Here is a 22073-nt window from a genome sequence, read left to right as displayed (position 1 = left end):
CCAGCAAGGTATGATACATTAAGTTCTATGCTATATAGAGTTGTATGCACATTACTGTGGGAAAAAACACAAGGGAGCTAGTAATTCTTCCAGAGGCAAAGAAAATAAGGAGGGGCCAGGGGAAAGTTAAAAGGGCAATTGTAGAGTTATTCCTTAAAACTTCAACAGAATTTCACTAGGTAGGCAAGTAATAGGGTAGATTTTCCCAGTAGCAAGTTGTCAATTCAAGATCCATAGATTGATTGATTGATCCATTGGTCTATCTATCTTATCAAGAGCACTAGTTCTACCTGGGAATATATGGAAATATTCTTAATCTTCTAAGACAGGGATTTTCAATCTTAACACTACTGATCTTTGGGGCTAGACAATTCTTTGTTTTGGGAGGGCTGTCCTGTACGTTTTAGGATACATAACAGTATCCCTGGCTGCTACTACTAGATGCCAGTAGCAACTATCCCTGCCTACCTCCAGTTGTGACAACTGAAAATATGTCCAGATGTTGCCACCCACTGGGGTTGGAGGTCTATTTCTAACTCAAGTGATTTTTTCTTACTATACTATATTTTCTTCCTTTCCTAAGTATGATTTTTTCCTTGGGGGCTCAAACCCTGTCAATTGGACCCTCATTTCTAGATAAGAGATAAACTTGTCCAACACATTAAGTTACTGGTCCCCAATTATAGAAGGTGTAGGTTCCTATGATAAAACTTAATAAAAATGAAATGTTCACTACAATATATACTTATACTTCATATGAAACATTATAACATAAAAGTGTTATGGCTAGTGTTTATTTGAGACATCAGAGTTTACAAAGTATTTTCATACTAGATTTCACTGAATGCTCACAGCACCCTGTGAAATAAGCATTAATTTATGTTAATTAATTAATGTTCTCATTCCAGAAAAAAAGACTACAAATATCCCAGGCCTTGTGGGGATTATGTGCTGGAGGTAGATGTCCTACCCTGACAGTATCATTCCAAATTGTGTAAGCTTTACATTTAGTTTAGAGAACAATTAGTATGAGTTTCTTGAGGCCACAGCCAGGGCAAGTCAGAGAAAGATTCATCTTAACACTACACAAATGGAGAAATAAAATGAGTTGACGATGCTCTGCTACATATAAAACCCACCTAAATTCCAAAAGTAAAAACATGCTGTGGAAGCAAAACAACATTTAACCACCCCAAACCTATGTCGTGTATCCATCCCTTGTCTAATCTCAAAAGCATTAATTATGTAAGAGGAAAATATATACTTATTAACATTTATGCTCATAATTTTAAAGTATGTTAACATTTTTTACCTATTATAAATAGCTCTAGTAAATTGGTATAATCAAGACTGTCAACACTGATAAACTATTCACAAAAATAAACATTAAAGAAGTAGATTAAGGACACATGGCTAAAGAGAGGACACATCAAACTTAAAATTAAGACTTAAGTTCTGTGTTTTTCTAGACAAATGATACTTTCCAATGACATTTCCAGCATCCTATGACCCTAAACTCCTCCAGAAAGAAACACTGCTAGGCTAATAAACAGAAATATCCTCAAATGTGCAAAAATCCTCTTTTAATAATATCTAAAATCACATTTCCCTTGGGAGCTTTAAAGATCATATCTTCTACAGTGTGAAGTGGGATTTTTGAATTTTTTGTTACTCTTTCAAAGATAAATAGCACTCCCTTAAAGTAAATCTGTGGGACTATCTTATTCATGGCTTAAGAGCAGACTCATGACAAAAACATTTGTAGTTTTCTAAATTTAGTAGAATCCATACTTAATCTATAGTCAATGCTCCTGAACCTGAATTTGACCACACAAAAAGGTGACTAGGAAGATCCAGGAAGCTGGTAGCTACAGAACACTGAATCACATTACTTTTTTTTTTTTTTTAAATCATTTGTCTATGTAAAAAGGGTTTAGCTTAAATAATAGGACACAAACTGCATATTTTTCAATAAACAAACTCAGGTTTTTGTTTTTGTTTTTAGGACCAGGGATTAAACCCAGGGGGCACTCACCACTGAGCAACATCCCCAGCCTTTTTTTTTTTTTTTAAGTTGTTATTTGAGACAGGGTCTAGATAAGTTGCTTAGGACCTTGCTAAATTGCTGACACTGGCTTTGAACTTGTGATCCTCCTGCATCAGCCTCCCCAGCCTGTGCCACCCCAGGCCAAACACAGGCATTTTGAATACTAAACTGAGCTATTCAATTTGTGGCATCAACAACACAGAATGTTAGTCTTACTCCATCATGGAAGGCGGAAGAGTGCAGCAGTCCTGAATCGCAGTCAGCGGGGAGGTTAGGTGAGCTGTATAAGATGCTTCCACAACTTGCTTGTTTCGGTTCACCACATCCAAATACCGGTTGAACTTCTCACGGATTTTTTTGGCTAGCTGTGGGATGACAGGAAGCAGAATAAATGGCAAGTTCAAGACAACGACCCATTGTACGCCTTCAAATAAAATAATTAATTTATGCCACAAGCTGCATATGTTAAAATTCCGGTAAAACAAAAAAAAACCCACCAAGGTCTTCTTCCACCATGTGGGCTAAGACAAAAATTGCAAAACTGCCCCGAAGTTGCAGAAGAAAACTCAGACAGAAATAAAACAGTGTTTCTCTCTCATCACAGATGATGATGTACTACAAACTTGTCATGTGTACAAATTCAAATGGATTAATAGCTATTCATAAAATGCCTTGCTGGAAAAAGGAAATAAAGACTAGCCAGTGGGGCTGGGATTGTGGCTCAGCGGTAGAGCGCTCACCTAGCATGGGCAGGACCCGGGTTCGATCCTCAGCACCACATAAAAATAAAGCATTGTGTTGTGTCCATCTACACCTAAATATATATATATATATATATATATATATATATATATATATATATATATATATATATATATAAAGACAAGTCAGGTATTATTGTTGGCATGACAATAGGCATTGCAAGTTACAGAGCAATAATAATGATTGGAAGAAAAAAAAAGAGGAGAATCATTTTCCATTATTAGTGGTTCTGGATTCACATGAATTTAGGGTGGGAGGAGGAGACATGATGGAAGGGAAGGACATTCACTACCTCCTGCTATATATACAACCCCAGGGACACCATTCCCAGTCTTCCATGTGAATGGTAATTCCTGGGAGTTTTACAACGCAGACATCCATATAAAACAAAATGTATAAGTAGAAATAGCATTGTCTGTGGCCTATTACACCTTCAAGATGGACAAATGTCTTTCTTAACTGCTGTGAACAGAACACTTTATCATGATTTACTTTCATGTGGGAATAATGAAAGCAAATTGGTAAGCACACTATTTTCTCCTCCACTGTTCCCATCAAACACCACAGCTTAATTACAGATCTCCAAGGAAAACAGTGTTGTTTTTCTTTCCCTTAAACAAAATGTTACCCAAATGAAATGACTGATAGAATTATAGCTAATTGGTTTTGTAGAGCTATTCATTATCAGCACACTAGAGGAGAACTAATCATCTCCTTTGGGTTATGTGTCTCGCGCAATCCAATAGTATACAGGCTGAGAACATACAGTCAAATCAGAATATCTTCACTTGTTATTTTCAAGCCAATTTTTAAATGTTGATTTTGTTGCAGAGATATTTTAGAGCTTTTGGAGTCTCAATGAAAGAAGGGAAATTCTTAACCTTCCTAAAAACTGCACAAATTATAAAGTTTAGAAAAACTTCCAGACACCACAAAAGAATAAAAGAGTGATGTTTAATTGGATGATGGGTTGCCTAAATTCATTTCATCATTTTCAAAAGAGGAGTTGTGTGTGTGGAAGATGATCCGGTCTACCTACCTTTCTACTCCCTGAACTATAGCTCTTACTATTAATGACATACATATTTTCCTTGTTGGGGTCACTATAGTAATATATACAAAACAGTTGAATTTCACACTTTAGTTCAGACCCATTGGTGATTTTGCTCCCCAATGGACATTTCCCAATGTCCATTTCCCAATGAGTGGCTATCTAGAGGTATCAAGAGTGGAGTCTATCACTCAGTAACAAATGTTTTGGAACAGAATGAAGATAAACTATACTTGAAAGAACTGAATTTCCAAACAGTATCTTTGCCATTTCACATTAAAATAAAATAAAATTTGGAATCAACTTCACTTGAGAAATGCCCAGGAGTTTCTTTTACACATTTGGTGAATTCTAACCATAAAAAGTCAGATCTTTTAAGAATTAAATATTGTCATCTGGTCCAAGGCCTGCTTCTATATAGGCCATGACCTAAGAATGATTCTCACATTTTAAAGTTTGGGTTTGTTTTTGGTTTTGTTTTCCCCCTTTACTGTATTGCTTGACTTTTTTCCCCCCTTCTTCAGTGCTAGGGATTGAATCTAGGGCCTTGGGCATATTAGATAAGTTCTACCATTAAGCTACATCCCCAGCTAAATGTTTTTCTTTTTAAAAATACTATTTATAACATTTAATAATTACATGGAATCCTAATTTCAGTATCCACAAACAAAAATTTATTGGAACACACTCATGTGTTTGCATATTGTATTGGCTGCTTTCGCTATATAAAGGCAGTGCTGAGAACTTGCCATACAGGTTATATGGCTTGCTTTGCTATAAGTAGAAGCCAGGAGACCTAACATGTCTCAAGATGGAACCATAAATGCAGTGTAGCACTTTTTATAAAATTTTGCTGCAAATTCTTAACCACGTCTCCCCTTTGAGAGTGGGGTCTACATTCTTCCTATCCTCATTGCTTGAATTTGAGTAGATTTATGATGGCTTCTGCCAGTATAGACAGGGTGATACTGTGTAATTGCTAAAAAGAGATAGTGAAAGGCCATGTAGCTTTCTACCGGTGTCTCTTGGGATGCTCACTCTCATGGTAGCTTTTGGCTACCATGCTGTAAAAAAATCCAAGACAACTGACAGGCAATAGTACGTGCTTGGTTGGAGACCTTGGAAGAACATGCCTTCAAGTCTTCTCAGCACAAGTTCTGGCCATGAGTCAAGAGGTGTCCAATAATTCTAGCCCTTGGGGTCTCCCCTGATGTCTCTCCAGACTATATGGAGCAGAAGTAAGCCATCATTGCTGGGCCTGGTCCAAATTCTTGAGCTCTAGAATCTTTAAGCATAAAGAATTTTTTTTTTTTCTATACCACTAAGATTTGGGCAGTTTGTTATGCAGCAACAGATAACTGAAACATCCATGGATAGACAGAAATTCTATCCTAAGGGAAATATACTAAAGCTAAGCTGAACAAAGCTGCTCTAATTCAAGCACTGCATCTAGATCATCAAAATGATCAAGATTGTACCCTGCGGACTGTACTCCTGTCACAAAGAGACTTCAGGGTTCTTCAGAAAATTATAATAGCTATCATATAGAGATACTTATTTACTGTATGCTAGGCATGATGACTCTACAGTGCAGGTATTCTCATTTTATGTCAGCGAGGTTAAGTAACTAGCCCAAAGTCACAAAATAAGTGAAAGAGTCATTCACTTATTCAAACTCAGGAGTGTCTTTTCTGTAAAACCTTTGTGTTTTCTTGCTTAGCTATGGCACCTCAGTAAAACAAATCTTAAAACAAACAAAGAAAAAAAGAAAGAAAAAATTGTAATGGTGATTTAAGATATTAAAATACAACAAATCTCACAGGTCAGGAAATCCTGTGAACATAAGCAGGTAAGGCACAGAAGAGATTGTTAGAAGGCCCCTGGCCTGGGTTGGCTGTGGAACTGACTGCTCCTTGGGATGGTGGGTCTGACTGATGGGAGAGAGGAGGGCTTGGTTAGGTGAGAGATGGGAGAGAAGACTTCTTCTTCCCGCTTTCTGATTAGGGTTGACCTCAAGCTGAATGCTTTTTTGCCCCCACTGATGCTAGGAACTGAACCAAGGGCTTTCCATAGGCTGAACACTCACTACCATTGAGCCATGCCCCAGGGCCCCAAGCTGGATCCCTTCAGTGGAGGCAGCTTATACAGAGTCCAGATACCCATGACGACAGGTCTCACATGCATGCTCCCTTCACCTCTCAGTCTGAAATTCCCCAATCTTTCATGCAGTGACATCCTATACTGCCTCCTATTAAAACAAACAAAAAACCAGTTGACAGCATTTGCTGAGTGCTATATGTTAAGTCACTGTTCAAAGCATTTCACATGCATATACAATTTAATCCTTTAAAGAACCTTACAGCAGGGAACAGTGACCTTGTCCTATATCCTAAGTACTCAGGAACTGAGGCAAGAGGATTGCTTGTGCCTGTGAGTTCTCGGCCAGCCTGGGCAACATAGGAAGACTCTATTTATCTATCTGTGTCTCTCTCTGTCTCTCTCTCTGTCTCTCTCTCTCTCTCTCTCTCTCACACACACACACACACACACACACCCCTCTATAAGGTACATACCTCCATTTCCCAGAAGCAGACACTGAAGGTTAAATAACTTGTTCAAGGTCACAAAGCTATATAGCTGGGATCTGAACCTAGCAGTCTGACTGTAGACCCCAAGCTTCAACTTCTATTCAACACAGCTTATCTGTAATACACAGAAATCAACTATATTCCCCATTTCTTTTCAATTCTGTTTGAACAAATGCTATGGAATTCTTGGCAGGATACTATAATCTATGCAGCCCCATTATTTTATAAAAAGAATTGAATTTTAAAAAATTAATGTGATTTCATTTAGAATTCTTCATAATTCCTATGAAAATCAAGTACTTTGAGGAAGTTTAGCATTAATCACCAACATAAAAAGGGATAGAGAAAAATGTGATAAAGTGAATTCCCTCCAAAGCCAAAAATCCTGGGCTGGGGTGTGGCTTAGTGGTAGAGCACTTGTCTGGTACATGTGAGACACTGGGTTAGATCCTCAAAACCACATAAAAATGAATAAACAAAATAATGTGTCCATGTATAACTAAAAAATGTAAAAAAAAAAAAAAACCCAACCCCCCAAATCCACAAAATAATGCTTATTTCAAATTACCTAACTTAAATTGTGCTAATGACCCAGGGTCTTTATTTATTTACTTATTTTTTGCAGTACTGGGGATAGAACTCACAGCCTTGCCATGCTGGGAAAGCACTCTATCTCTGAGCTACATCTCCAGGCCTCAAGGGCCTTAAAATGTTAGTCTATTTGTGACCTGGAAAGAGAACAGAGGTTATATATTGTACCTTGCCTTCAGGAAATGAATTTCAGACATCAATATTTTCCTCAGGATTTTCACCTTAATTACACATCTGTCATCATAACAGGAAAGTGTAATTCCCATTTTCCAAGTGAAGAGACTGAGGCCTGTGGAGCGTAAAGGTCTCCAGTCTGCAGGGGTGCTCTGGCCTCCCTGGACCCTTGGCCTTAAGAGGTGAGCTCCTGCCCTCTCTGACAAGGAGTGTGCTGATGACTCACTATGGAAACCTCACCCCATGCTCCACTGCAGGGGTTTGCCCCCATCCCTCCCCGCTACACTCTTAGAAGCAATCTTTTTAAACATGCTAACCAAACCCAGGTTGCTCGGCAAGCATAACAGAATCTCTTAGAGTAAAGACAGCCCACAGAGAGATTAAATCCTGAATGTGTCTGTTAAACTGAAGAGGACCAGCTAACCACTGTGAAACCTTCCAAGAGGCCAGACAGACTCTGGGTCTGTATCCTGCCATGATCCCTGCAGACAGGAGAAAACAAAGGACATTCTCAACAAAAAGCTACAGGTGGACCCACAATCCTCCTCAGTGTAATTAAAAACATTTTTCTTTCCACCGCTCAGCTTTCATCTTTTATCCTTCTTTATCCTTTTCCCCTTCATCCCCTAAGGGGTTCCTGAATGCTGATGAGACAACAGGACTAAAACCATCTTGTCATCTTTTGGGTCAATTCTTAGACTAGCCAACATCCCAGCCATGGGTCAAATGATCAGTAGGTAGCACACGGTCCCCATGGGAACGGATTCTAATTTGTCATCATCTCCAGTGACAACGTTTCATCACAACATCAATGTATTTCTTTCTTGCTGAATTTCCTCTCCCTTAATTTTCCCATAGACATTTCTGACATTTGCATACTTCCCCAGAGCCCCCTTTTTGAAAGCTCTTTTTACCTTAGCTTTACACTTCTGAAGATTTGGGAGTGGGGGATAGGCACACGGTCAGAAAAAGGTAAAGGAAAACAAAACAAAAAAAACCCCGCAAAGGACCGGTACACACTTTATTTATGTCTGCTTCCTAAAAGGAAGGGCCGGAAGGAGTTTCAATGTTAAGGAAAGCTTTATTTAAAATACATAACAATGAAGCTGACAAGCACAGACAGGAAATGTATCCTAGGGGACTCAGGATTCATAGCAAAATTCTTATTGAATGTAGAAGAGTTTAACATTTGACATTCAAAAACCTTTATGCCATGATAAGAATTTAAAAATAGCGGGTCCCTCTTTCCTTCAACTCCAGCCTTATTACTCAAGAGTAAACCTTTTGTTTTGTTTTCCAGCAAGTGTCAGGGTTTCATTGTTTAAAGGTCTGCAACACAGAAATAATTTTGAGTATAAGCCAAGCACAAATATACAACATCTCTGAACAGCATCACACCGTTCACATTCAAGGTTCTTCAGGTAGAACTTTCTCATTGTTTTCTGTCACACAGGTACACAGGATATAGGAAATGCTCTTAATCCTGGCTGAATGGTTAGTAATAATCATTGTAATCCAGATAGATATAAAGCTCTACCACTTACTAGCTGGAAATTTGGGCACATTCCTTGACTTCCCATAGCATTAGTTTCTTCATGAGTAAAATTAGAATTATACTTTTTAAAGGGCTTCTCATGAGTTCAAATGAAACAATGAATATATAAAGCAGAGGATGATTACCAGGATTCACTCTTATTGTTATACCTCAGTCTCTGGACTAAAAAGTACATGTGGTCCTGAATGGGAAACATGGCAGAGTCCAAATTTCCAACAATACAGCTGAAAGAAAAGGGAGAGGAACCACCCGAATATTAGCTGTTTTGTTCATTTGGCACATCTTCATCTTTCTACTGGGGAAACCTGGCATCAGATCTGGGGGAAAATATTTCCTTAGTTTAATAGCAAATGGCACAAAGAGCTTATGCTCTAGGGACAAATAAATATGAGTAAAATTCAACTCCATCATTTCTGGGCTAAAGGAAACTAGGCAAAATTTGCACTAAACTTCAACTTGATTGCTTCTAAACTGAGAAAAATAATAGCTCTTTCCCGAAGTTGTTTGAGAACAAAGTAGGATAAGGTATGCAAAATATTTAAGAGTGTTGAATGTATTAGAGATGCCAAATAAATGGTAGTGGCTGTTGTTTTTACTCTTGTTGCTGTTATTTGCTATTAACGTAGTTGATTTCATTTGGGAGACTTAAAGAATTGGCTTAGGTACTCGAATGGAGGCTCCAAAGAGCACTCTCTATGCTTGCGAAAGGTGAGTGGCCAACACACCATGGCGTGTAGGGGAGGGGAGATAATTACAGTCTTGGGCAGCTTGGGATTTTTCAGGCATCCTCTTCTTCTGAATTTAAGGATCTAATAATGACTCCACTTTCAAAGCATTTTTTCCTAGAGTTGTCTCATTTGTACCTTATGAAAACTCTGGAGGCTAGGAAAAGCAGGTATTCCCTGTTTCACTTTAACAAGCAAGGAAATCAAGGCTCAGGGGGTTGGCCAAGTTCACGCAGAGTAAAAGTAGAAAAAACAGATAATTTCTCCTAATTCCAAACTCCTTCAAATTGCAGACAAACACAAACTCTCTCAGATTAAATTATCTAAGTTCTGCTCAAAGCCCAAGTACACCCTCTTTAAAGCCATCTCAGGCTCCCCTTTTCCAAAATTTTCCTAGGATTAAACATCTGCTCCACTCACATCCTGTTTAACATTATTGATCTTACCTCACTTGAGAACCTGTTTTCCTAACAAACCAATAATATAGCAATAGTTAGCATTAATTTTTTTTTACTATATTCCAGCTACTGTGCAAAGTGTGACCTTACCCGATGCCTTTGAATCCTCACCTCAGCAATCCCTATATGCTATTTTTACAGATGCTTCCAATGGATTAACTTGCCCAAGGTCACCCAGCTGATAAACAGAATAATTAGATCAAATTCAAGCTCTTGGACAACTGCACTGTGCATTTTTATTCAGTAGGGTACCTAATATGCAGAAGGGACTTTTTGTTGTGTCTGTTTTGCAGTGCTGGAGATCCTTGTTCATGCTAGGCAAGCATTCTACCACTGACACCCCCTGCCCTAGAGGAGACTTGAAGATATTAATCACTGTATGCATCTGCCCTCATGCATTATTTGGCAAAGTGGAAAAACCTTCAGAGTCTAGGAAAAGGCAGCTAGCCTGAATACTGTTCATATCTGGTGCAAGCTGATTAGAAAGTTCAGGGCCTGTCTAATTTCCCTGTCTGTCTGCCTCCCAGGTAGCATCTGCTGCTCTGGACCATGCCTCATTGTCTTAGTCAGCTTCAGCTGCTAACATGAAATACTATAGTCTGGGTGTTTTTTAAAAAACAAGCATTTTGTTTCTGTAGGCTGGGGATACCAAGATCAAGATGTCAGCAGATTCTATGTCTGTTGAGACCCCTTTCCCAGCTTGCAGATGGTTACCTTCTTCTTGCATCTCCGCCTGGGAGAGTGTGTCTCTTTCTCTTCCTCTTCTTATACAAAATGTTCTGAGGTCTCTGTCTTTTCTTATATAAAGGCACTAATCTCATTATGGGGCTCTGTGCTCATGATCTCGTTGGAACCCAAATTGAACCTTCCAAAGTCCCTACCCCTAATACTATCACATTGGGGTTTAGAGCTTTAAAGTATGAACTTGCAGGGACATGAATGTTCAGGTTATAACTTTTGACTAAAAGAAAACACCCATTCAGATAGGTATCCTGATGGCAAGTGGCCGTTGTTATGTCCCTTTTGAAACTCAAAAATTTCATGGTCATTGTTAACAGTATTAAGAGGTGGGACCAGCTTAGCGTCCATGGATACTGGGCTCAATATCCAGTATCACACAAAACAAAAACAAAAGAGGTGAAAACTTTAAGAGGTGATTAGGTCACAAGGGCTCTGCCCTCAAGATTAGACTAATGTTGTTGTTGGGAAAGTCTGTTCTGGATCAAAAGGATGGGTTTGTTGAATTCTTCTCTTATGTCCTGCACGTGGTCGCTTGCCCTTCTCTCATGTTGTACAGTATGAGGGCCCTTACTAGATGACAGTGGCAAGCTCTTGGACTTCTCAGCCTCTAGAACCATGAGCTGAAATAAACTTCTATTGTTTATAAATGGCCTAGTCTCTGGTATTCCATTATAACAACAGAAAATGAACTAAGACAGTCATTATCCTGATTAAGCTGATCATCACAACGAGTTTGGGCCTCATCAAATACCCTTTAGAGCAGAGCCTGACCACAGCAGGCAGTGATATGTGACAAGACAAATGAAGACACAGAGGTGGAATGGGGCCAATCTGAATTTTCAGTCGCCCATGAAGGCTGCAGGTTGTCTGACGGATGTGTGAGAATAGCCCATCCAAGGGAGAAGCAGGGCAGCCGCTGACAGATAATCTGCAGGTGGACCAGGAAGATTTATGTGCAAGGCTGTCTGGGCTCCAGGGTCACATATCCTGATCTTGTGAGAGGTGGGGGCCCTTGGGCTGAGCGGGGCAAAGTACAATGGAAAAAACAGAAGGCAAGCGCTGACATGCCAGAGACCCGGAGGAGGGGGGGGCCTGGGAAATGTTGAGAGCAGCAGCTTCTTTCTTGAAGCACAACACAGGGGTGCTTGAAAGGTCCTGATGGAGTCTAGTTTGGGTGACAGTTGGTATTCGGTTTTCCAGGAGAGTCTTGGTCTGCACTCCCAGTCCCCTTGAAAGCCAGGTTGTCAACTCAGGAGCTCAATGGGCTCTTGCCCTGCTTTTCACCCCACTCTACCCTTAACTACCAGATCTCAACAAAGAAAACAATGAGAAGGGCAGGCTCTGGCCCACTTCTCCTCACTTCACTGTGTAATGGGAGCTGCTGAGCTCCTTTAAATCTGAAAAAAGCAAGAGTTCAGGCCTTAAAGGTTTTCAGCCTGTTCCCTTTACAAGAAAAAAAAAAAAGTTCCAACCTCATCTTGACCTTCAAAAGAATGGACAGGCTGAGAATTGGGGAAGGAGAGAGCAGGAACCATCCCATATAGAATAAATCTCTAACATTTTATCTCACAACTTCCGAGGTAAATTTGTATAGACTGTTAATCACAGAAGAAGCGGCGGGGGGTCGGGGGTGGGGGTTATATGTCATGGATTCACAAACTTAGGAATTCCCTAATGGCCTATGAAAGACACACTCAATTCTGGAAAAGAAAAGCAAACCCGGTCTCTCTCCTCTTACTCTGAAAGGCTGTTTAATTTAGAGTACTAATATCTGTGTGTCACTTAACCAAAACAAAGTGGAAGCACTTTGAGAGGAGCTACTAGAAGAACTGGAGATGGAGAGGCTGGGAACCTGAAATTTCAGTTCAGCCCAGACTACCTTCTCCAGGTTCAATGCAAATAACATCTCATCACCAACCCGCCTGGAAGCCTGGGCCAGAGCCTGGCCTGCAGTGTTAATGAAGGACGAAACCTGACTTGGAGCATTTTGCTATTCTTCACGGGCACCTCTGAGAGCATATTGAGCAAACACTTGCCAGCAAGTGTCAATTAGCTCAGCAATAGAATAGAAAGATGACACCGGCAAGGAAACAAAACTCTGCTACACAAAACACTTCCTTACCTTGCGTTGACCAAAAAGCTACTGAATGCAATTCCTGGGAAGGCAGTCTTGAGGTCTTCCCTAAAATTTGCAAAAATCTGGATGTTTCCAATTGCTCTTTCTTAATGACATTAACTTGATTCAACCTTTTCAATGGAGTATAACATTGTGCCATCTTAGGACTGGCAGTAGAGCTCTGTATCAGTGAGGATAATGTCTCTGCTACTTCTCTTTGTGTATATGAGTGCAAGACAGAGCCTAATGCACAAGGCGTTTCCATGTCTGGAGTGATAAACTTCCACAATGTAGATTCCCTTTAAAACTGAAGAAAAACAGTGCAAAGTGAGGCATTTTGTGAGCATTTGATTTCTTAAGCTATTGAAGACTACCCTTGAATATCCATGTTACTGGAATCTTGACTATATTGTGACCACCTTATGGGGTAGGAGCACTTTCCCTCCAGGTCTTACCTTTGAATTAGTAAGCCAGCTGGTAAGTGCTTATCACTCAATTGAGAAAAGGCCCTTCTAGCTCTTGAGCAATGGCAAACGGCTCTGAGATGTGGGGGCCTTTACTATACAGGCAGATAGCTGAACTGTGAGTGGTGATCCAGAGGTCCAAGTTCATTTATACACACACACAACACCCCCCCACACACACACATCACTTAGAGGAGGTCTAAACATTGAATGTTGGTGAGAAACACACTGCCTGCTCTTAAGACTGGCTAGAAACAACAACAAAAGAAATGTTTCCCATGTGGGTTCCACACTAGAAGAATGAGGATATTTTCCTCGACCACAATAATTTTATTATATCCTTCTCTGAACTATTCTGTGTGTTCCCTTGCCAGCTGTATCTAATATCACTCTCTTAACTCACAGTTGGATTTAGGAAGGTCTTCTCATCCCCTAACTGATGACAAGGCAGATTGCTAGCAGAAGAACCAGAGTATATTTTCTCTCTATTGGTGGCTTGTTTCCAAAGGATGTAAGCTCGCATCTTCCCCGGAAGACTGGTGTATGGCAGGCTTGACCTGGGTGTCAGTGGATGTGATAGTGAAATTTCTGAGGGTTTCACAGAAGACCCAGCATGCACTCTGTAGCATATAAAAGGTCTAAAGGCTTAAGTAACACCCAGCCCAAATGCCCATGAACAGCTAGTTCAACATGATCCCTACCTGCCCAGTCTTCTAATATAAAAATGAAGCTGTAGCTCTTGGAATCCTTCCAATTCCATCATACCACATGTTATTCCATGGTTCCAGAGTTTCAAACCATTTAGCCAGCTCAGGGGTTCCTCATATCAGCAGCAATTCATGTCTTCACATCATTACCAAAGTATTTCCTACTGCACCAAGGAATATTTTAGGGATGGAATGGTCATTCTTAATTTGCTCACCAGGTTTTAGAAAATGTTCTGAGCCCCGTTTGTGTTTGCACATTCTGCCATCACAGATGGCTTGAGGTTATTTTATTTTTCTAAAAGGAGCAGCAGTTTTGTGTGCAGAATGAAGTTGGGGTGAAGGGTGAGGAAAGGACTAGAGAAATCATTCACATTTCCTAATATTTTTTATTCCTGAAATACTGGAATTGTGAATAAAATGGATTTGTTTCCATTTTTAGTGGAATAGTTATTTCTCATGATAAAGTCTTTCTGATCTCCAGAATGAAGACTTAGACTCCATCTATTCACCTCTAGTTAAATGAAGCCTGAGTGTTTGAGCATAAAGTGCAAGCCCATATTTGTTTGAAGGATCTGCTTCATGACAAGAAGGCATCTGCACACATATGGATTGCAGAGTTCGGTGAAAAGCTGAAGTTTCGGTGGATGCAAGGAAAGATGCACATCAGAGTGGGAGCTGGCATGCCTTTCAGAACTTGCCCCAAAGGTCCCCCACCTCTCTCCTGGCTGCAGCCGATTCCCTCCGGCTGTGCCCACATACACCCAGTCCCCTATACTGCTGGAGAAACAGTACCAGCCTCTTCACTGGCTTCTTTACCAAGAGTGGGAACAGAAAGTGAGGGAATGAAAGGAATGAGGAAGTAAACTAGTTAGGGTTTCCGCCAAAGCAATCACAGCACACACAAATGTATTAGCAGAATTTTCAAGCCTTATATAATAGTGTGTGGTGGTGATAGTGTTTATAATGAATCCATTTCCTATAGTGGGTACAGGTATATCTACACAAATTGGGGTGTGTGTGTGGGGGGGGGTCTGGTAGTAAAGCACATGCTTAGCATGTATGAGACCCTGGGTTCAATCCCAAACATCCCTACCCGCCCCCCAAAAATGAGCATACACACAAATGCAAAAATAAACACTATTCATATAGAGTATAAATATACGCACAGAATACAATTCATATGTATAAACAATCCATATACACTTTTTGTGTCTAAGGAGAGAATATAATCTAAAATGAATGAGTGTACGTGTGTTTATGTGTAACAACAGACACACATATCGGCTAATGTACGATATGTACCCCTGAAGTCAGCTGGTCTATATTTAGTATAGGAATTTAAGCCTTCATGCATGCATACACATATTTTAACTTCCAAACATATACAAGGATATAGGACATGGGCTTCATAATACTTTCCCTAAAACATAAACAAGACTGCTAAATACTTTGAATTCCTAATTGTCATTTTTTAATAATGAGACGAGCTGTCAGGACCACCTTATTCTTTACCTAAGAAACAAGCTGAGCAGTTTCCAAATGTCTCTGATCATTATCAAAATTTCATATGAGGAAAGAGATATGGGAATCCCAAGTAGTTATCTAAAGGCTACACGATTCCCAGAAAGCTGTACTAAAGAGAGATTTGCCACCACAGCTCCACACTAACAATGCCAAATTGTTTCCACTTTCTCCTCTGTGATGGAAAAGAAGCCCACTACGTGAGACTTTAATCCTATCTACTAGCCCAACAGCTGCAGTTTTTCACTCACCCAATTAGCTAAATTTTCTTATTTAGGGGCTATTTATTTAAAAACAAAATAAAGCCCCAATAGTCCAATAGAAATTCCACAATGACAGAAATTATAACCAACTGTCTTCAGGTTATGGTAATAATGGAATAATGACGAATGGTTCAGAAAGACAAAAGAGCCATCGAGGGCTTCATTCATTTTTATATCTTGTTTATGTTTCTGCAGGACAACCCATTAGTAATATAGGGCCTCCTCATAACTCCCCAATATATCCTTCTGATTTATGAGAGCTAAAAGGCTTGTGGCCCATAGCTCAGAAAGCACCACCATCATTGTTTCGCCCCTGTCAACTCAGCGTTTAAACTCCATCTTTTCCTCGTTTAGCAGCTGAGTTTTCATCATAGTACTTAGGATGTTTAGACATATTATTTATCTTGCGTTGGTTGATGTGTAAGACTCTCAGGAGAGAATAAACCACCTTTCTTTAAAAACCTGAAAACATACAGAGGACTTTGCAGCAGAGAAAATGTGCACAATGCCAGCACACAGTTTCAAAACACCGTGAAGAGTGTGAGTTTTAGAGGTAGACCACATTGGCTAAAATCCTAATCCTATCATCTAACTCAGAATGATTTGGGGAAGTTACTTAACATTCAGAGTCTTAAGAATAATTGTATTTATATCACAAGGTTGTGGTAAAAACTAATGACTCATATGAAGTAATGTTTGTTAAATGAGCACAAACTATTATGCTAAATAAATGATCCTTTCCAACATGCCAAGCGATTTACTTAGGTACTAATTCTTGCATCCGTTCACCATTTATTAGGATTCTAGAAAAAACATCTGTAACTTAAACCTAATAGGAAGTACTGCCAGACTGGAAGAAATGTTGTCTATTTAGCCCACCATCCTGCTATATCTCAGGAATATAACGAAGATTTCTCAAAGAGGGCATCTCTGTCCTTTGGGGCATCACCTTTAAGAGATCATCGAGATATATTAAATGTATGAACAAATAAATGTCTCCTGTGATTTAATAAGACCTTGGAATAAGCTCTTTGTTTCTCTTCCTCCAAAGCCAAGTGTATAAGTCCTCAACAAATGTTTGCTGAATTTATCACCTGCCTGCCACTTACCAGAGGTATGCTCAGAATCTGCCTCCTCAAAGAGATCATAGTCCTGTTTATCCGTTCATTCCCCTATCTCTATAAAGCATCATATAGAGAATTATTCCAATGTTATCCCTACACTCAGGAGATGAACTTCCCAAAGAAGAAATCTGATTTAGTTTTTAGAGGAGGTACCAAACACCACAACTTTTCTCTCTGCAGTAAAAATTCTTGATATTTCTTGCTTCTTCCAAACCAAAAGGAATATTCCCTGAGCACAAAATTTTTGCATCATATAAAAAACAAACTGAAATTCAAATTGTGCATGGAGTTTTTTTTTTGGGGGGGTGGTGGCATGTAGTAGTAGTTTGTAAATTTTTCCTTTTTTTCTAAAGTAATAAGCTACTTAAGAAAATAAAATTCCATACTAAACTCCAATAAATGCAACAAGTCAGGTGAATTGATGGACAAAGAAGTGAAGAAAATAGAAGTTGATCCTTTATGTTCTGTAATAGCATCTGTAGTACCTCCCTTAGGCCTTAGGAAACAAAATTTTGAAAACACAGAGGAGCACTGAACTAAGAATCAGGTTCTGTAATCTACTTGGATGACCTTGAACAGGAAAATTTTATGCATGGTTTTTCTTATTGATAAAACTTGTATTTTTTTTTTTTTAGGATTGTTACTTCATACAAATATTTACCGAGCAACCTTTAACAATGTGGGGTATACATCAAAGAATGAAAGAGGTAAACTCCCTTGCCCTCATGGAGCTTATATTTTATCAGGGGAAGACACACAATAAAAATATAAATACAAGCTGGGTGGAGTGGCGCACATCTGTAATCCCAGTGGTTCAGGAGGCTGAGGCAGAAGGATCAAGAGTTAAAAGGCAGCCTCAGCAATGGCGAGGTGCTAAGCAACTCAGTGAGACCCAGTCTCTAAGTAAAATACAAAATAGGGCTGGGGATATGGCTTAGTGGTTGAGTACCCCTAAGTTCAATGCCTGATACAAAACAGACACACACACGCACACACACACACACAAGCAATTAACTATAAGGAGATAAAGCAGAGAGATGATAAGAAGTAAAGAGATATGCTAGTAATAAAATTCATAAATATGAGCTTAAGGAAGGTGTCACTGAAAGCCAGGACTGAAAGATTGTAAATGAACAAGCCATGTATGTGGCTAAGTGAGAAAAGATTTAATTGCAGTGCTTAATAATATAAGTTCAATAAATGATGCTTATTGTTATTTTAGCCTGTACAATATAAACAAAGGAAACACAAAACTCAGGTTAAACATCCTGTCTCTGTCACTTGCCATTTCTATGAGGCCTTGCATCATTTATAATGTCTCTCTGTGATGCAGTTTATTCATATGGAAGATGAGCCAGGTAAAAATACCTGCTCTTCTTACAGTGTTTTTAAGATGATAAAACCAGAAACTATATGTGAAAGCACAAAGAAAATCAATAAAGAGAAGCAGATGTTATAACTTATCACATCTCCTCTTAGATGACTACTATTCCAAAATGACAGATTATCATCTCATTCACAAGGCAGCCAGATAGGTAATCCAGAAAGAAGGTATCTGAGATTAAAAATTAACTTCTTTTCTGGAGAGTCAGGCCAAGAATAGTTAGAGTTGAAACAGACCTAGGTGATTCCTAGTCAAGGAAGTCTAGATCTAACCAGGTAAACTTGCTGGGGCTCCAGCTCAACAGAGCAGCCATCTGTTTACTCTAATCCTTGGCTAATTCATGATAAATTCCCCATCAGGGTGGCTTCAGTGCCCCTCAACCTCTCTTTTGCCTTCCTACTGATTTAGTGCCTTTCATTCACTCATTCAATAAACATTTAGGGAATACTTACAATAAACATAGAGCCCAGCGTGGATCTGGGTAAGGGGATGAACTAAACTTGGACTCAGCCTGAACAAATCCCCTGGGGACAGATGGAGGAAATAAAGTTTGGGAGCAGGGAACTAATGGAATCCATCTCCCCACCTCTGGGATTCCTCCTGTCTGGACAAGTCTGAGCCTTGAACATACTTCAGTAGGTAATCATAAACAAAATGAGAGCCCTCAGGCTACCACCACACTAGATTACACTTGGCAGGGCAACCCCAAAATAAATCCAGATTCTGTAAATATGAATGTTGAGGCACAAGAGTATCTCTAGTCATTTTTCAACAAATATTTATTAAACCCTGCCTAGTGCTAGGCTCTGAGTGCCAGAATTCAAAGACAAGTGTGCCTAGAGCTCAGCTCTTCTGTGCTTCCTCTTCTCATCCCTTTTCTTCCTGTGGTCTAGTACGCAATTTAACCACATCACCAAACTTTCCTATGGTGGAGAGTTTCTGAGAGTGGAAATAAGGAAATATTGGAAATGCAAAGCTATAAATCCCATGTTCAGTTTCACATTTCTCATTTAGTGTGACCTCTATTTAAAGTTACTACTAGGCCCTTCTGTGGCCTTTCTGTGATAATTTTCTTTTGAAAATTCTGCTTTTAATGTTGACAGAACTTTGAGGACTTACCCAAGAGAATTTACACAACAGAATAAGAATACGCAATCTTCTCTTTAGCTACCTTTATGTTGACACACCTTACACTCTGGAAGTGGAAAACAAAATATTGAACGCCTACTCTGTGCCAACCACTTAATCTCTTCAATGACCTTGCAAGATAGACAATTAACTCCATTTTTTAAAAAAATAAAATTAATGCAGGCACTGAAAAGTAAAATACTCTGCCAAAAACCAAAGAATAAATGACAGAGTTTTCCATCTCAAAAGATAAGGGTCTTTAGTTTGGCATTCCAAAGCCATTCCTTCTAGGACTGTCCTAAAAAAAAAGAGGGAAATTTCTTAACCTTTCTGGCCTTGCCTTGTCTTTGAGATTCCTCCCAGCTTTAAAATCCTAAAACATTAAAAAAAAAAAATTCCTGAAAAGTTATCTTAGTTAGGACTGATTAGAGTCTCTAAGGTTGACTCTCAATTCATAATCTCTTTAAAAAATAAAGCTATCTGGTGTTTGTGGGCCACATGTAAATAATTCTGCTACAGCACACCATTCTTCTCTGCAACAGTGGTATAATTGTGTGCAAAATCTACATCTAGCTCTGTATCTCGCATTCAGGTAGACTCTGCTTTATTGTTTTGACTTTGTTTTCATGACTGAACCCTAAGTTTACACTGGGTAAAAAAAATTATTTGGACTATTGACATCTGCTAAATATCATCTTTTTATAAAACCAATAATGCTACTTCTTTTTCAGTATGTCCAGAGACTGACATTTAGTGAAACAGAGCATCAAATGTTAAATATTTTAGGTAAAATTCTCATTAACAAAGAACAATTCAGAAAAATAAAAAAGCTTCTACCAGAGTGAATTTTAAATAATAAAAATTGATTTAAAATATCTTTGGAGCTTGAAAAACTCTTACATTCCTGATAATGAACCGGGACAAATTCCATCTAAGGATAAACTGAGCTGAGATTGGCATTATAAAGAGACAGATTTCTCAGTTTGAGTCCAATCAAGTTAATTGCTGGCTAAATCAAAGAAACAAATAAAAAATACTCCTCACAGGAATATAACAGAATTTAAAGTTTTCACAATATCAGGTTACAATACAATTTTTTTGGCATATCAGAAAAAAACAACAAACAACAAACAAAAAAATACAGTGTGACCAATTCCTGAGAAAAAAGAAATCAGAGGTAAATTTCAAAACATTTTCAGATATTAGAATTAGCAGAGAGAATTCTAAAGCCGCTACTACAACTAAAGATATGAAGGAAAACATGCTTGCAATGTATGAAAAGAGAAATCTCAGCAGAGAAGTTTATTATTTAAAAGAAACAAATGAAAATGCTAGAACTGAAAAGTACAACATCTGAAATTTTAAAAATATCTTGAGAGGTTAATAGCAGAATAGTGATGAGAGGAATAAACTTAAAGACAGATCAATAAAAATAATTTAATCTGAAAACCAGAAGAATAAAGAGAAAAGGGCATTCTCCCATGAACTTATACTAAATATCATAATATCTAGAATACATATAGTCAGAGTCCAAGAAAGAGAATGGAAAATGACATAGAAAAGATACTGGAATAAATAATGTCCCCAAAGCCCCCATATTGGATGAAAGACATAAATTTACATATTCCAAAAGCTTACAAAACACCAAGCAGTATAAATGTAAGACTGCCATGGGTAGGCAGGCATAGCCATAGTCAAACTGCTAAAAACCAAGAAACAGAAAAATCTTGAGAGCAGCCAGGGTAGTGAAAAATAAAACCAAACAAAAATGCAGTATATATGATAATGACTTTCAATGACTTGTCATTAGAAGCTGAGGTGCCCAGTAGATAGTACAACATTTTTTAAAGTGCTCAAAGAAAAACTGCCCATCCAGAATTCCATCTGAAGAAAAAAAAAAAAAAAAAACAATCTTCAAGAGAAAAGTTGAAGTAGAAACACTTTCTGAATGCATAAAATATGAAGAGAATTTGTCACAAGGATATCTCCACTACAAGAAATATTAATAGGATGTTCTCTAGACACCTTATTTTGTTGACATCATTAGAAAGAAATGAAGAGCACTGTAAACAAGTATACAAGAACATACAATATTTAAAAATAATTTTAAATAAAAAATAATTTTTTAAAAATGTGGCAGGAGGTGCTGGGGCTGGGGCTCAGTGGCAGGGTATCCACCTTGCATATATGAGGCACTGGGTTCAATCCTTAGCACCACATAAAAATAAAGAAACATAATAAAGATATTTAAAAATAAATAAATAAATAGATAAATGTGGCAGGAATTTTTTTGTTTTGGGGGGTGTTGGAGATTGAAACTTGGAGTGCTTTACCACTGAGCAATACCCCCAGTTCTTTTTATTTTTTATTTTGAGAGTCTTACTAAGTTGCCTAGCCTGGCCTTGAACTTGTGATCCTCCTGCCTCAGCTTCCTGAGTCACTGGGATTACAGGCATACGCCACCACATCCAAGTAAAACATGGCAGTTTAAAGCAAAAGCTATGACATTGTCTCCTCCTATGTATCACATATGTAGATCTAATAGAGATGATAACTTCAGCTCAAAGGATGTTGTTAGGCAATGGACATAGAAGGTTGCAGTGGCTGTAGATTTTATGCGAAGGGACAGAATATTAATTTTAGATTATTATAAGAATATATCTACAGGTAGATG

The 22073-nt window shown here is 38.6% G+C and overlaps 1 protein-coding gene across 1 annotated transcript in view; it reads right to left on the bottom strand.

The window, feature by feature from the left end:
- Cachd1 (cache domain containing 1) overlaps nt 1-22073 on the bottom strand; it is a 203922-nt gene that overhangs the window by 95370 nt on the left and 86479 nt on the right. Inside the window, exon 3 of the mRNA XM_027949549.2 lies at nt 2264-2412. Coding sequence (XP_027805350.2) covers nt 2264-2412 — 149 coding nt within the window. The remainder of the gene's footprint in view (nt 1-2263; nt 2413-22073) is intronic.

This window comes from Marmota flaviventris, chromosome 10 (genome assembly GCF_047511675.1).
Source record: "Marmota flaviventris isolate mMarFla1 chromosome 10, mMarFla1.hap1, whole genome shotgun sequence".
Classification (NCBI taxonomy): domain Eukaryota; kingdom Metazoa; phylum Chordata; class Mammalia; order Rodentia; family Sciuridae; genus Marmota; species Marmota flaviventris.
The sequence above is the reverse complement of the archived record's forward strand: the minus strand, read 5'-3'. Positions and strand labels throughout refer to the sequence as shown.